Genomic DNA, 16357 nt, shown 5'->3' with positions numbered 1-16357 from the left:
GGCGAGAGATAAGTATGAGACTTCGGGTAAGCGCTATCAGCATTCGACATACACGGGATCGACTACAGCGCCGAGCGGAAAAACCTTGCAAACTGCAAACTCCTTTTCAACAAAAACTGGACTGGATTGAGAAACAGACCGAGAGGGAGAGGGAGAGTAGCCTCGAACTCTCGATTCTTGCGCCATTTCACCACCGTGGACGGGCCGGGCTAACCGGAATCTCGGACAGTAGAGGTAATCACGCGCCTAGTTTGATGTAAAATTCAACCGTCGAATGTCTAGTTTTTTGTCGCAAGACGGAAATATAATACAAATTAGTGCCGGAGTGAGGTTGGTGAACGGTAAATTGTAACAGATAAATTACCATCTGTGCAAGCCTGGTTTACCGGAAACCTAACGAAAGGTACGCGACTAAACGCGAGTTATTTTGAACGTTTTGATGTTTTTAAAATTATGTTGTTGCTTTGGCAGCCGGCAAGATAGGGGTAGTATACCGGAAACGGCGCATCAGGCAACGCCCCGCGTGTTCCGTTTTATTCCACAGTTCGTTAGCTAGAATTAGATGGATAAGGTAAGTTCAAATTATCCAACTTCTACAAATTTTCCTAGAACTTTAAAAGTTTAAAACGTAATTATTTAAGTTGCCACCTTTTCTATTAAACTTCAGTTGTAAAATATCGGTCATGTCCCCAAAGCGTTGCACGTGAATAAAGTCGGTAATGGTGCTCTATGCCTTGAAGTGCGTTTGTGACAGTGTCATATGAGAGAATAAGTTGTTGTTAACAATTTTAGCCTATTTACATTAAATCTAATTTCCTTTAGGGTTAATGTCAAAACTTTCGTTTTAAGTTTTGTATTATCACGTGATTTTCACCGGAAATCTTGAGGCAAACTAACACATGGCCCCAGTTTCCAATTCCATTCCTTACTTTTATATTATTTGGTGGGAAAGTCGCTAAGAGCAAAATTCGCCAGTAAATATCCATGACCGAGACTGTCTGGTGATAAAAAGCTGAGAACGTCGTTCTTTGAATGGCATGACATTATTTCCTACTAGACAACATTGTGTGTAAATAAGTGTAGATAGTTTAGAGGCATGGAGGGTTCATACCATTTACACCAGAAGGCCTGGCTACCTGGAGGTCACAAGCAGACGGGTTTTTGTCTTCCAGGTAGCCAGGCCTCCTGGTGTAAATGGTATGAATCCTAAATCTATCTGGGCTTATTTCGGTTTACTGTTTTAGACACGAAAGGGTCTTCTTAATTCAGGTTTTTGAGGTCATTGAAAAAATATTTTTTAAGTAAAAGTGTGGGGAAAAATAACTTGAAGTAAAAGTGTGGGAAAAATAACTTTTGAAGTAAGTGTGGGGAAAAATAACTTTTGAAGTTAAAATCTCGGAAAAAATATTTTTGAAGTTAAAATCTCGGAAAAAATATTTTTGAAGTTAAAATCTCGGAAAAAATATTTTTGAAGTTAAAATCTCGGAAAAAATATTTTTGAAGTTAAAATCTCGGAAAAAATATTTTTGAAGTTAAAATCTCGGAAAAAATATTTTTGAAGTTAAAATCTCGGAAAAAATATTTTTGAAGTTAAAATCTCGGAAAAAATATTTTTAAGTAAATGTGTGAGGAAAAAAAAATTTTTTTTGAAGTAAAAGTGTGAGGAAAAAAAATTTTTTTTTTGAAGTAAAAGTGTGAGGAAAAAAAAATTTTTTTTTTGAAGTAAAATTCTAGGTAAAAATATTTTGGAAGTAAAAGTGTGGAAAAAAAGTATTTTTGAAGTAAAAGTGTGGAAAAAACTATTTTTGAAGTAGAAGTGTTTGAAAAATATATTTTTGAAGTAAAAGTGTGAGAAAAATATTTTTAGGTAAAGTGTGGGAAAAAATATTTTGAAGTGAAGTGTGGGAAAAAATATTTTGAAGTGAAGTGTGGGAAAAAATATTTTGAAGTGAAGTGTGGGAAAAAATATTTTGAAGTGAAGTGTGGGAAAAAATATTTTGAAGTGAAGTGTGGGAAAAAATATTTTGAAGTGAAGTGTGGGAAAAAATATTTTGAAGTGAAGTGTGGGAAAAAATATTTTGAAGTGAAGTGTGGGAAAAAATATTTTGAAGTGAAGTGTGGGAAAAAATATTTTGAAGTGAAGTGTGGGAAAAAATATTTTGAAGTAAAGTGTGGGAAAAAATATTTTGAAGTAAAGTGTGGGAAAAAATATTTTGAAGTAAAGTGTGGGAAAAAATATTTTGAAGTAAAGTGTGGGAAAAAATATTTTGAAGTAAAGTGTGGGAAAAAATATTTTGAAGTAATAGTGTGTAAAAAAAATTTTTTTTTGAAGTAAAAGTATTAAAAAAACTATTTTTGAAGTAGAAGTGTTTGAAAAATATATATTTTTGCAGTAAAAGTGTTGAGAAAAATATTTTTGTAGTAAAAGTATGGGAAAAAATATTTTTGAAGTAAAAGTATGGGAAAAAATATTTTTGAAGTAAAAGTATGGGAAAAAATATTTTTGAAGTAAAAGTATGGGAAAAAATATTTTTGAAGTAAAAGTATGGGAAAAAATATTTTTGAAGTAAAAGTATGGGAAAAAATTTTTTTGAAGTAAAAGTCTGGTTAAAACATAGAGAAGAGAGGGAATTTCGTTTTAAAAATTTAACTTTTGAAACCTTTTAATTTTTTATCCAAGTTGCGGCAACTTTTAAAATAAATGTAAAATCCAATTTCGTTCAGAATACTTGAGGCCGGGTAATCGTTCAGAATACTTGAAGCCGGGTAAACACTCAAAAATTTCATACACTTGACTATTATATCTCAACATGGGTCAAAACGTAAAATTTGAAATACACCCTCAGTCGTATCGTAGCTTATAGAATAGGGAAGATGTCACAATGAGAATGAAATATGGGACAATTTTACAACTAAAATTGTTGTTTCCAGTCTAGTTCTCCATATATGAGAGACATACCCTTTGAGGTCGCTACCTTCTAAAACTTACCATAGAGGATACACAGTAGAGGAGTAGACACTTAAACCTTTACTAATGCACAAGGGAATATCTCGCTAAATTTTTAATATTCATTTCCGTTTTTTCCCAATGGATGATTGCCTTCTGTACATGACGTATCATTATTGATTGAAAAATGTCGTCTGCTTTACTGTATATCCTCCATTGAGTGATGTTTAGACAATTGTAACCACATGTCTACCAAGAAATCGAGAGCCGCGCCGGAAGTAGCTCCAAAAAATTTAACGTGATCTGAATACAACAATTGTCTACTCCTCTAATGTATATCCTCTATGGACTTAACAGTGCCTCGCAGGCTTTTTAAGGAATGTGGTGAGCTTGGGGCATGAATTCCGAGAGAGATTCAGTCGATCCCCTGTCTCCATCTAGAGTTCAGTTCCCTCATGTTCTATGATTACGCGTGATGCAGGGTGAGAATTAAGTGGGCAAATGACAAGTTTAAAATTTAAATGCTAGAAGTGGCATCAATCTACAAATTAAATTCTCGTTAGACATTAGTTCCTAAAGTAATTGGAAGCCGTATTTCTGTATCGCGACATTGTACGCAACGCAACTTAATAAGTCTTTTTCCGTAGAGTAGTTTAGTAGGATTGATAATAAGAGATTTCTTAAAAGTGCATTATATCGCATCTAAATCTCTTCATATTGATCCATGTTTAGAGCTTGCCAATGATAAATGGTATAGTGTGTTACCACGAACTTTGTAGTGACGTCACATGCTCTTATCTCTTACCTTATTTTCAGGCGACCATATTGGCAGTCGCGAGACGTCGTCAGCTTGAGCAATACAAATTCGGGACCCAATATTGACGTCACAGTTTCCTCCCCCCAGCTTCGCGGTAGCACACTATATGAGAAAACAGATAACACGGTCTTCTACAAACTATTCAGCAGGCTTGAACCATACCTATAACGTTGCTTCTGTACCCCACCTACGGCACGAAGTCCTCCCAACATCCTCGTCGTTTAGGTAAGGTCCTACATGTACGGAATCGTAAAGGACGCCCTCTCTATCCTAAATATAGAAGCTAATTCTCATACAAATACAGTGGCACTACGCGGCAGCACTTAACAATCGCCTACCACCCATCATAATTTCCCCAGCGTGGGAAATAACCAGTTTAAAAATTGGATGGGCCAGTTTAAAAATTAAATCGGAGGGTGGTCAGTGGTCCCGTAGAAAATTCAAGAGTAACCAGAGTCCTGACATTAACTCAAATATTTTAGTTTAGCAGATGACGCGCCCTGGTCAATGATCATCAACTAGATTATTTATTCCAGGCCAAGGGAGGGGGGTCGCTAGCCAAATGTCCAGTCTAAAAAGGATCCTTATTTCCCACCCTGATTTCCACTCCATCTTACCTCATTTCTCCCTGCCAACAACTACTGTTTACACGTGACTAAGCTAGTAAAATATTTCCAAACGAGAGGTGGCCCAACCATGAAAAGCATTCTGCGATTTTTAGTCCGCTAAGGATGGCCCCAACTATGTTACTCATGTATCAAACTTCCCTCCTACAAGTGGATAAATTTGTCTTTCGTCCCAAGACTTAAGAATTTGAAAAATTAGGGTTCTTAAAGGCTGGGGTTACCCATATTTTTGCTAGGTGTGGTTATGTAACCAGACCTAGCTTTCAGCTGATGTTTTGTATATGTGTTTGTTTGTTTGTGACCGGGGTACGCCATGAACAAGTGTGGCCAGAAACCGATTAAGACAAGATTCGCTACCACATTGGATCTCGAAATGTGAAAGAATTGGGAAAGGAAATACATTAGTTCTATGGTATGAATTAACATCAATTTTCCGACTTCGGATGGACGTAAAACAAATTTGTTAAAAAAAAGATCCTCTTCAAGTCTTCAGGCTCTTGGAACTTAAGTATTGGGAAAGAAACAACATTGGTATCGTCAAAGAATTCACTCTGTTATATTGCGACAACCATCAAATTTAAAGTTTAATTTGATGGACAACTGTAGCGAAGGCCATTTGTTGAAAGCGGTTATAATCTGGGCCGGAAATAAGCGCAGGACATTGGACATTGTCCAATAAAATTTTAAATTGTCCCATAATTTTTTTTAAATTTAAGGGGTCACTGGACAGTTTGACCAATAAATTTTCCGAAGTTTTGATAGCTTGGCCATGGAGAAGCGACACTATTTTTGCACACTTCAGTGGACAAAATCCTATAAATTTTCCATTCAAACAGGGGGTCACTGGACACTTGTCCTGTAAGAAATTTTTCTTATTTCCGGCCCTGGTTATAATTGAAATATTTTCTCTTTACTCCCGTTTTTGGGGTTAGCGCGGGGTGGGATAGGGAATGTGGGTAAGGTATCTAAAGAATGAGAGATTCCGTTTTTTCCGGACTGGTCTTATAATCGATAAAAAAATCACTTGATTTTCCACTTCACCCTCCCTTTAACTATATTTTTGAGTCGGTGGATTTTCCCATTTAATATTTTTATATTTCAAAGATACTTCACAAAATAATAATTCATAAATTATACATACTATAATAATCTATAAGTGTATCCCAGGAAAAATAATGATAATTCACTTATACCGGGGGGGGGGCTCATAACCCCTTTTGTAGAAGTTGGGGCAAAATCGCCATCTGCCATTTTCCACCGAAGAGGAGACCATTGCGTTTAATATTGATTTTTTTATCAAATTAGAAAAAAAAGTCCCAGATGTTCATGCTAAATGAAGGGACTCAAACCTGTCTGAAAATGCGTAACCTTATCGTTTAAACCCGAGGGGTTAGTCACTTGAATAATCAGGTGTACAAAACAGCAGAATTTGATTACTTGATGTCTAGAATTCTTAGAAAATCATCAGTAATCAAAATCATTCTTGTAGGTAATCAATCAGAAATCTCCGATAATCACTGGAAATCACGTGAAATCTTGAGAAAATCAGAAATAATCACATGATTTACTAGTAATCTTATGTAATCAGTTCGGTAATCACGCCTTTCGTGAATTATGGAAATCACCTAAATTAATCGTAATCGCGGAAATCAAGGAATTCATTCACGGAATCAGAAGTGCCCCAACTGAAAGCTCTCTATTTGGGTTTCTTTGGTAATGCGGTTCCGGGTGGGCGTTGATTATCAGTCAGTCATGTGATGAATAGATAAGGTCACGTACGAGGTTTTGATTATCAGTCAGTTAGGACATAAATAGATATCTATTTAGAGTAATTTCTTATATTCATGGAGACCGTCAGAATGATTCATTCATAGCCAATTACTTTCATGGTTTTTATTATTATTATTATTATTTAAAATGAAAGTGAACTCATTAAGGGTTGCCTGCGGTGCAATACTCAAGGTTAACCATAAAATTTGAAACATTTTCTTGGCATTTCCGCGAGGTATTTTACTATCATAATTACTACTTTCCCAAAATATTTTCCATTTTACAAGCGTTTATCTTCCCTTATCAGAGACTTGTGTCAAGGCTACGAATCGCGATGTACCTACCGGTAGTGAATATCAGTCACTGCGTAAGTTTATAAGATATGTTCCATAAGAATGACACTTCCTATACTTCGTAGTGTTAGAGCTTGTTCGAGAACGACAAGCGAGAATTGACTACACTCGGCTTTGCAGTCCATATTCCTATTTAGTCTGTACCTAGACTTTGACAGCGCCTCACCTGGCTTCTCTTTACGAATCTATGACGTTCCACCTACGTCACTTCATGAAAAGCTGTTAGTAACCAGTGACAAACTTATGGAACATATCTTATGAACTTATGATCACTGACATAGGAACGCTGGTTACTTAAAAGTTTTTGTCCATAGAAATACCTCTCATAAATCCCTATTTTTGGAGTGGTTCCAAGCAATAAGCTTTGTAAAAATGTAGCGTTTACATCGGCCATTAATTTTGATAACCGTTTTTCAAATAGAATATTAAAAAACAAGTTGGCAAAAGGGCTTGGCCCATAATAGTAGCCACACGTACCATACTCAAAGGCGTCGGTCCAATTAATTTTGTCTTAATTGAACTGTACTATTCACACCGACGAATCGAATAATGGTTTTCAAAATTCTAGAACACCAAATAATAAGTTTCGACAAACCGACTTTCTATAGCGGTTAGAACAATTAGAAGACGAATTTTGACCAAATTATTTGGTATTCGCAACAAATTTAAAAAAAATTCTGTTGTTTTTGTAGAGTTGAGGGTGCTGTGATAGAGCCTCAGATGAAACATAGCCTCCTAGATGACGCGAATAGGCGGACGAAGCCTGGAAATTCTGACGTAGCGTCGTACCTATTTTTAGCCACATCGTAGTATACGATACTGGCTCTTAAAATTTCTTCAACTCTTTCCATGAAAACTAAAATTTCTTAAACTCCTTTAAACTGCTTCCATGAAAGTTACAATTTCTTCAACTCCATCCATGAAAACATTTCTAGTTTCTAGTCTTTGGACGATATCTTTACTCTTTAGATTTGGAAAAAAAGAAAGTTTAAGTAAAACGTGTAGATCATTAGTTTTCTTTCAACTTTGGTCTGAGATTGATATCACGCTTGCTTATAAATTACGATTTTCAAATGAAGAATAATGTTTACTCATTAAGTTCTTCTAGGCATTAAAACTTGAATTTTTGGGGGAAAAAGTCATATTTTGCTCTTAGTATCTTAAACTATCTATGTATGTAAGAAACATCGGACTGCTTCGCTTCGCAAATGCTTTTTTGAAGGGCAAGGCCAAGAACCCCACGAATCGAGAAATACTGTCACTAGAGTCCATTCTGTTATTAGTTGTGCCTGCCAATATTTCTATTGCCTTACTTCCCTATGCCTCAAAGCTAGAAAGGAGACTCTTGTCAATGGGCTTCAGAGAAAAGGGGAGCATCCGCGACCCCATTGTGTGAGAGACTCACTGAGGGGACGTGTCACGTGGGGTTACTGGTGAAAAAAGAATTTCGTAAGAACCTTCTGAACTTCTGAAGATCAACAACGCTCGAGTTCGCTTGGAACTCTACCAGACTTAAGTTTTCCAACTCCGTGGATTTCCATGTTTTAAGATAATTTTCCATTGCCTCCCAACTCCGCAAACGAAAACCTCCACTGCCGCCCAACTCCAATTTTATCTCAGAAAAACATTTCGGGGCGGGTTTCGGATTTCCTCCAAGGAGTTGCAGCTCTCTAAGCAGCATTGAACGCGTGAAATCCTTATTGCCGGCAAGTGTGAAAACATTTATAGGGAGTAATAATGAAATATCCCATTTGAAGGGTTTGTAAAGCTACCAACAGCGGGTGGGCAAAAGTTATTTGAAAAACGTCATAGGCACGTGACTGAGGAAAAGAAGCTTAGTTCGTTTTATTTCGAAAACTACCACTTTGGAAAGTTGGCCATGCAATCTCGCGAATATCAAGGATTAGGTGTTCAGTCCCACTTCATGTAAAGTCTTTGTTAAAGTTTGTTTCTTGCCGTCACGAGGTGGGTGTGACTTATTTTAAATTGTTTTTATCCACCCGCCGATACCACTTAACAGTCCCTTTATATTAAGGCAATATCATAATCCTCTCTCTATTTATAAATGAGCCATTGAAAAACACAATTCCATGTTTAACTTTACTACGACGATTCAATTATACGCTTAACTTTAGTACTGTCATTATCCTCTACGACCGGTCATCAAAAAAAATTATATCACCTTACCACAATCCTTTTCCTTTCACTCTCCCTTCAAAGTCGAACGAAATATTTGGTACGACGACTACTGTAATACAGCTACAGGACAGGTTTTTCCAATTGATCTTGTTGTTCTAATTTACGTACGTTACGATCATACGATGTGGCTAATATTTTTGTCTTGATAAACTTGTTAAAATTGTCTATTATGTTTTGAGAATTTAAAGGGATAGAATCAATGTTTTCCGACTAGCACAAGATGAGGGCAGTTTTAGGTAAAAAAATGTGCCTAAAATTATGTGTGCTAACAAAAAATCGAATTAAAACGTTTAAAATTAAGAAAAGTACGTTAGATATTTTGAAATTCAAACTAGCCGCCCAACTTGTTTTTCACACAGTGACGTTGCTAATGTCTCTTGATTCATTGGTTGTTTGGAAATAAGAGAATGTAGGGAGCCTAGACCACTGTATAGTAGCTTTTCACCTTCATTGGGGAAGCGGCGCATTATTGAGAAGACACTTGTAAACATAATTCTGATTTTTCATGTTTATTATCCTTTGTTCTCTTAACTCTCGGTTACGTTGTAGAGTAAGGATGATAGAGATTTATCAAAATTGTTACAGGGAATGTCCAAAACACCACATTTTTGCGCTATTTTGGCAAAGGCTTAGCTTCCATTTATAATAATGGTATGACTTTATTTTAGCATAATGGCCCTAATCTAGGCTTTAACATATTTTTAATTGTAATTAAACATATTACTTTGAACACCAAAATTACAGTGAAACTATTTACCTTCCTTTATAACTTTCAAAGCATCCGTATCGAAAATCGAAATGAGTTATATCAGGAGTTCATAATAACCCCCCTTCGGGGGGGAAGTACGAAACTAGTTAAAAAGCCCGTAACAACAAAGTTTCGCCGTAAAGCTCAGCGGATTTATACACCGCTTAACTCCCAAAGAAATAGTTACCCAATGTTTAGCGCCCACGCGCATTAATTTCCCATATTCCGGGTTAGCACGATTTTTATCTTGTGATTTTGGGAGCGAATATGGCTCGCGAGTCGCGTCTGTCGGCGCGGTCAGCCGCGGTGTACATTAAGCCTTGGCTAAGAAGTTGGCTTTGCGATGGTTTCTAGTTTTCTACAAAACATTTAAACGATAGTCATTAATGTTTTCTTGTGATATGTGTGAGAATTCCGTGGTTAAATTAAAACGGTATGGACAAATTGATTCCCATTATCTTTAATATAAGAATTCCATCGTGTTTCTACGTCCACATACTCGCCATTTTTCTTAACGACGGAGATCCCAGGCTCCCAAGTTTTGGAACGAAAACCAAGGAGTATAGATACTACTACAATCTACTGTAAAGTTGTATGTCCATCAACAGGCTAGTCCTTTATATGCGCAACGACAAAATCTTGTTGTTCGCTATTTTTACCATTAGCTCTATGGCAAGTTTCGTACTTCCCCCACGAAGGGGGGTTATTATGAACTCCTGGTTATATTCATTTTGGCGAAAATGCAGAATAGTATGAAAACTACTTTTAGGAGTAAATCTACTGTACCTCCGAGGGAGAGGAGGGTCGCGGGAGTAATTTAGTTTTTTCGCTCGTGTTTTTGCAAACGACTGTAGAGGGGGCAGTGATCGGAGCGGCGCCGAAAACTAATACTTTTAAAAATTAATTAAAAATAGTTAAGTTATTAAAACTATCAATATCTATATATTTTTGAAAACGTAATTTTAGGTTCTATCTGATTTAAAAAAAATGAAAGCTTTTCATTAGTAGTCAAAAGATTGATTCTATCCCTTTAATAACTATTTTTGAATTTACCATATAAATACAATTTTAAAGGGAAGTCAAAATTTACATGCTGTATCCTTAGACTGTAAAATCTCACCATGATTCTTCAAAGGCTCTAGTGGCTGACATTTTTATCAAAGTTTAGGTACATTAGAGTGCCATTAATAATCAAATTCCTTGATAATGATTCCTCGCTCGTTTGATGTTTACTTACTATGTCTCGCTGCAGCTGCGTGAAATTGCGATACTTATGTACATGTACTATCCAAGGTTCGTTAAATTGCGATATGAGATGATTATTAACCTTGTACATACTGAAGCTTCATGATGAATCTGATTGTAATGGCCAAAACCTGTTTTTCAAAACAACAACAACAAAAAAATTAGCATAATCATTTACAAACTTATAAAAATATTTAATAAATATTATCCTACTTTAAACTTAGTTTGTTTTAGTTTCAAAAGCTGCGGTGCCAAGTCTAACGATAGCGCCGTTGGGAACTAATAGACCTTTTTTAAAGTCTGGGGTATAGAAACCATTATAACAGGGCCCCTAGCCGAATTTCTAAAATATTTATAGGTATTTTTTCATGAAAATATAGGATTTTATAGGACGTTTTTCCAGAATTATAGGATTATATATATGACACTAAAATATAAATTTTTACTTTCTTAAAGAACCAGTACTGCGCAAAAATTTATTTCCCGCCTTTTTTGAGATATAGCAAACGACAACTAATAAATTCCCTATTAGCTGCCCACACGCAAAACTCACAATTGTGGTGCGCACTAAACGTTCAGTTCTCAGAACCATAGTATACCGAGGCATTATTAACTGGTTAGGCTACAATATTGAGGAAACTATCCCCATTTTATGATTTATTTTATAGATCCGAGTCTTACTTGCTTAAAATTCTCCGCGTAAATTTCAAAATTATAGGATTTAAAGGGAGCCACCGGAGGGTATGCTAGCCAGTCTGCCTATTCGTTTCAAATTTCGACGCTGCACTTTTGTGGCGCTGAATCTGCACGTCCAACTTTGTTTCAGTTTTCTGTGGGAGAAGCCTGGTTCTAGGTGGCCATGGGGGGGATATTTTCTATTCACTCCCCTCGTAGCTAGAAGAGGGCTCGGAAATCCGCGGGAGGGAAATGCAAACCCTCCGATGGCTCCCTTTAATAGGATTTTTGACGATTTTTGCCAAAAAATATATAATTTTATTCTACCAGGGATAGATTTAATTTTAGAAGTAAGAATGGAGAACGGTAAGAATTACTTCAGTCCGACTCATAGCCCAGTATAGATCCCCTCCCTCCAACACGTTTTAATTATCTTATTGGCTCACTTAAACTACGTTTTGATGACGTTGCTGACGAGGACGGCGAAAAATACGTAATTCCCCTTTACCTTCCTCTGTCACTATGACCCGCCTCTTCTTTCATACCACCCCCCCTCCCCTCCGTCCCGTGGAAGGGGGTCCGGGACTTTGACGCGCGCCCACAATACTCTGTTCTCCATTCCTACTTCTAAAATTAAATCTATCCCTGATTCTACACTTTCATAATTATAGGATTTTTGACGAATTTTGCCAAAAAAATATATAATTTTATTCTACACTTCTAAAATTATAGGATTGTTAGGTATTATGTGACCTCTGGGGGCCCTGTTATAAAAGGGTTTATAACTCTGATTTTAAAAAAAAACTTCATTTCTGTCTGAGGTAAAAGCTGGTAAAAGTAACATCTACCAACACGAATAAATAAAAATAAAACCTTTTCCTCTACGTTAAGAGTAAAATACAGGTGAACTGTGGGGGTTGCCTCTGTTTATACGACCATTATATTTGTATTTCTAACGTTTGTCAGACCGTAAAAATAGAAATTATTAATTAAGATTATCGTTCTCTGTTTCGATCGCCTGACAGTTATAGACAGTATATGTATTATCACTATTAAGAGCCTAAAGTCCTTGAAAAAAGTGTCAGCTAAGTTTAATTTTTAAAGTAAATGTACAAAAACCATTTCAGAGCGTATTAGATTAAATTACGTTTAGCCTTCGTGATATAAATTTTAATAAATTTTTATTGATACTTGGTTATTTCCCTTAAGTTGGAATGAAACCTTGGCATTCAGTTCCCTGGTGACGATAGGCGCTAAAAAGTTAAAACTGAAACGAAATTTAAATATATATTTTTATTTTTTCTTCCTTGTTGTTTAGATCTCGTATCTCGACAGTCCATAAAAAGTCCTCCGGTAAAATCGGATATTAAACGAGATGTTAAGCGTCTTAAGAACTCGCTTAGTTGGTAACGGCGTCAAAAACTTATTGACGATTAGTCGTCGAGAATTTTCGGGACATAAAGTGTCGGTGGTGCTGAACGAAAAGGCCCGAGTTGAAAGTCAACGAGACGGACAGCAACCACCCGGAGTCGTGTTCTTGTTTGGATGGACCGGAAGTTCCATAAAACACTTGCAAAGGTAATGTAATTGTTTACTTTCGTTCCAAAAGTTTTACCTCTCCGAGTGACGATGACGAATTTGTCTGTGTGTCTGTCACCGCATTCGCAGTTGGCAAATCGGAGCAAACGTATTCGCAGAAAGCAATTCTTGGCTTCTACTACCATTGGTATGCGGCGATTGGCGAATGTATAGCCTCCCAATGGCAGGGCTTCCACTAAAGATTCACGAAATTGCGGGTTTTCTTGTCATTTATAGTGAATCAATCGCCTTATATACCCTAAATTTGCAAAAATTGTTAAAGAGACATACGCTTGAATTCAAACGTCAAATATAGCTATGTTTAAAATGATTTTACGAATAAATTTTCCTAAAACGATTTAACTTGAATTAAGGTAAATTAATGACGATTAAAATAATTAATATCAACAGAAGTAAGATGATTCTCATCTCACTTCTGATATCAATTATATTTATTTAGTTATTTAATTAAAACCTCTTAATTACGTCTCGACTAGGAGAGGATTAATTTTGGTTTCCCAACTTGTTTTAAATTAATGCTTGCTGCTCAGGCTATCACGCAAGTTCCTCCTTACGGCTCGACTTCCCACCTAGTGAACCCAAACGCCAGGTACACGTTTTGGTGAAAGATAGGTGTAGTAGTTCCTAAAAAATACAGTGTTATCTTTCGACAAGGACTGTCTGTTTGGAGCCAGCTATTAAGGATTTCGAAATATTTCTGTATTTATATAGATTGCGATATTGAAAACTACTGACACCAAACTTGAAAGAATAGCTATGTTTAATTTGTGTGGATTCAGATTTTCTTTTAGGGCAAAAAAGAGTAGTGCATAATTTCGTCGTAATTTGAGCTATATGACACTCTTACACACGAAGATCATTTACACTATGGCATTTTTTCTTAAAAACTATTAATAACCAAGAAATATCATACAGGGTGTTTCAAAAAAGATTGGTAGGACCGAAGTATGGGTGATTTTGAATCGTAGATGTTCTATGACATTTTGCCTTATTAAATTTAATTGATATGTTAAGAATGTTCTACGGATTAGCCCTTAATTATAATAGCATTGTCTTTCAGTTTCTTGCTTAATTTTAAAGGGTCATCCGTAAAACTTTCCAATCATAACTTTTAAACGGTGACTCTTTCTTACGAAAAAATGTCGTAGGACATTTTCGACTCAAAATCGCCCATAGAACCTGCTATACTACCACCCTTTTTGGAACACCCTGTTTAGTGAGGCATTAGGATATATCGGAAGCTTATAATAAACTGCTGGATAGATGAAAGCATTTTGTACTATGACTTTTACGACACCAAGCGTCAATTTACCTTGGCCGTCCAATTAGCGCTATACTTTACGACGTTATCTTTTCCATTTTTTCCAAAAATAGTTGGGCCTTGAGTCATTCGGGACAGGGCCGGATCAGGGATAGATTTAATTTCAGAAGTAGGAATGGGTAACAGGGTAATCTGGGCACGCGTCAAAGTCCCGGGCCCCCTTCCTCGGGACGGAGGGGTATGAACGAAGAGGCGGGTCATAGAGGCAGAGGTAGAAAGGAATTACGTATTTTTCGCCGTCCCTGTCAGCAACGTCATAAAAACGTTTAAGTGAGCCAGTAAGATATTTTTTAAAATTTTCGTTACGTGTTGGAGGGAGGGGCTCTGTACTGGCCATGAGTCGGACTGAAGTAAATACTAACCGTTCTCCATTCCTTCTTCTAAAATTAAATCTATTCCTGGCCGGATTAAGCAATTTTGCACCCGGTGGTCGTGTTAATATATGAGCTCCCTTAAGCGAAAAAAAGAGCAAATGTTGCTAGTGGGGAATAGCTTAACTCAATGCGCCCCAACAACCCTTGCGCCTGGGGGCTAATGCCTTCTCGCCCCCCCCCTTAGATAGATAACCCTTGCGCCTGGGGGCTAATGCCTTCTCGCCCGCCCCCTTAGATAGATATTCTTTCGCTCTCTTTACTGTCTCACTTTCTGTAATTATTCAAATTGGTAAATTAAGGTTAACCAACTTCTTTGATATAACTCGAGCTCGACTCGCAAGTTAAAAAACCTCTAGAATAGTTTTGGCTGTAGCGGAATCGAATACGTTCCTGATAAAATTAGTCCAGTAACTGAACCTGTTGTAACTGACTTAAGACCTCTGTGATTTGTAATTTTATTAGGTACAGCGATATTTATGAGAAACACGGGGAAGCAGTGATCAAGTACTGCCCTTCGCCTTTCTTCATCTACAAATTGTACGCGCGCAAAGACTATGAACGAAAATCCAAGGAACTTGTGGAACTACTCTACAAGCACGATTTGAACAGGAGACCCATCTTCTTCCATAGTTTTAGCAATGGTGGTGCCTACATGTACTACGCTGTCTGCAACCAGCTTGTCGACAGCGGCATCGCCATCAGGGGATCCGTCTTCGACAGTACCCCAGGAAAGTCCGGTTATTATCTCATAAAGGGCTCCGTGGCCCAAGTTGCTCCCGGCAACGTAGTCACCAAGACTGCCCTTGGTTGCCTCGTATGGGCCTACTGCGAAATTTTCCTTCGCTACAAGTATTTGGTCGAAACGTTGCGAATGAAGGACATTTCAAAAGTTGAAGACTATCGATATTTCCTACATAGATCTTTAGTAGCCCAATCTAATCTCGGACCCCAATTGGTAAGTGCTAATTAAAGAACATTGCCTGAAATTGCGTAAACAATTAAATTTTATTTTGTTGGTTCGCAGTGCTTATTTTCCAAGACGGACGACGTGACCTTCTACAAGGACGTTTTGAACTTCGTGGAGGAGCGTCGTCGAATGGGTGTGGACGTGGAAGCTAAGTTATGGGAAGAGTCTCGACACATTAAACACATTTTGGATCATCAGGAAGAGTACTTGAAATTAGTCGAAACCTTTTTCGAAAAATGCAAAAAACAAAAAAATTACGCAACCGTCCAACCCGTCGATCCAGCGGAATCCGTTTTATTTAGAAATAAATTATAATGAAAGGAAAATTTACCCCTTTATTAGGAGGAAATATAAGACTATTAATAATTAATAAGGCGTGGATTCACTTAATTATTTATAATTTGGCATTACCGTACTATATGAATAATCCTCTCAAAGTACTTAAGTCGAACTTAAAAGTGCTCGCGACCTTCCAGAGACGATAAACGTCAAAAATCACGTGTTCCTTAATAAAAACTTTAAAAACTTTTGATATAAACAATTGGAACCATTTTTCATTCAAAAACTTTAATGATATTAAAAAAAAATGTTTTAAAAACGGTTGAATGATTAGTTATGAAATGTCGTTATACATTTTGTATTAAATTCGCTTTCGAACCTGCGAAACCAAAAGTATTGAGTGAAATAAATACACATTTTTGTTATTAAAAAGAAAA

At 36.7% G+C, this 16357-nt stretch overlaps 1 protein-coding gene across 1 annotated transcript; it reads left to right on the top strand.

The window, feature by feature from the left end:
- Window positions 1–135: 135 nt before the first annotated feature.
- LOC149710263 (transmembrane protein 53-like) lies at window positions 136–16357 on the top strand. Its single transcript, XM_089860573.1, has 5 exons — window positions 136–403; window positions 472–571; window positions 12699–12958; window positions 15137–15629; window positions 15699–16357. The coding sequence occupies exons 3-5, from the start codon at window positions 12756–12758 to the stop codon at window positions 15954–15956; spliced, it is 954 nt and encodes a 317-aa protein (XP_089716699.1). The 5' UTR covers window positions 136–403; window positions 472–571; window positions 12699–12755; the 3' UTR covers window positions 15957–16357.

Source organism: Phalangium opilio, unplaced genomic scaffold (assembly GCF_054372755.1).
Source record: "Phalangium opilio isolate 3A_F unplaced genomic scaffold, DU_Popi_V2 ptg000011l_1, whole genome shotgun sequence".
Lineage (NCBI taxonomy): Eukaryota > Metazoa > Arthropoda > Arachnida > Opiliones > Phalangiidae > Phalangium > Phalangium opilio.
The sequence above is the reverse complement of the archived record's forward strand: the minus strand, read 5'-3'. Positions and strand labels throughout refer to the sequence as shown.

Bases quoted from the DNA above. Each gene is read 5' to 3' on its own strand.
- LOC149710263 (XM_089860573.1), top strand. From the start codon at position 12,756: ATGTTAAGCGTCTTAAGAACTCGCTTAGTTGGTAACGGCGTCAAAAAC. The intron at 12,959-15,136 runs GTAATGTAATTG...TAATTTTATTAG, and splicing joins TCCATAAAACACTTGCAAAG to GTACAGCGATATTTATGAGA. The intron at 15,630-15,698 runs GTAAGTGCTAAT...GTTGGTTCGCAG, and splicing joins CTAATCTCGGACCCCAATTG to TGCTTATTTTCCAAGACGGA.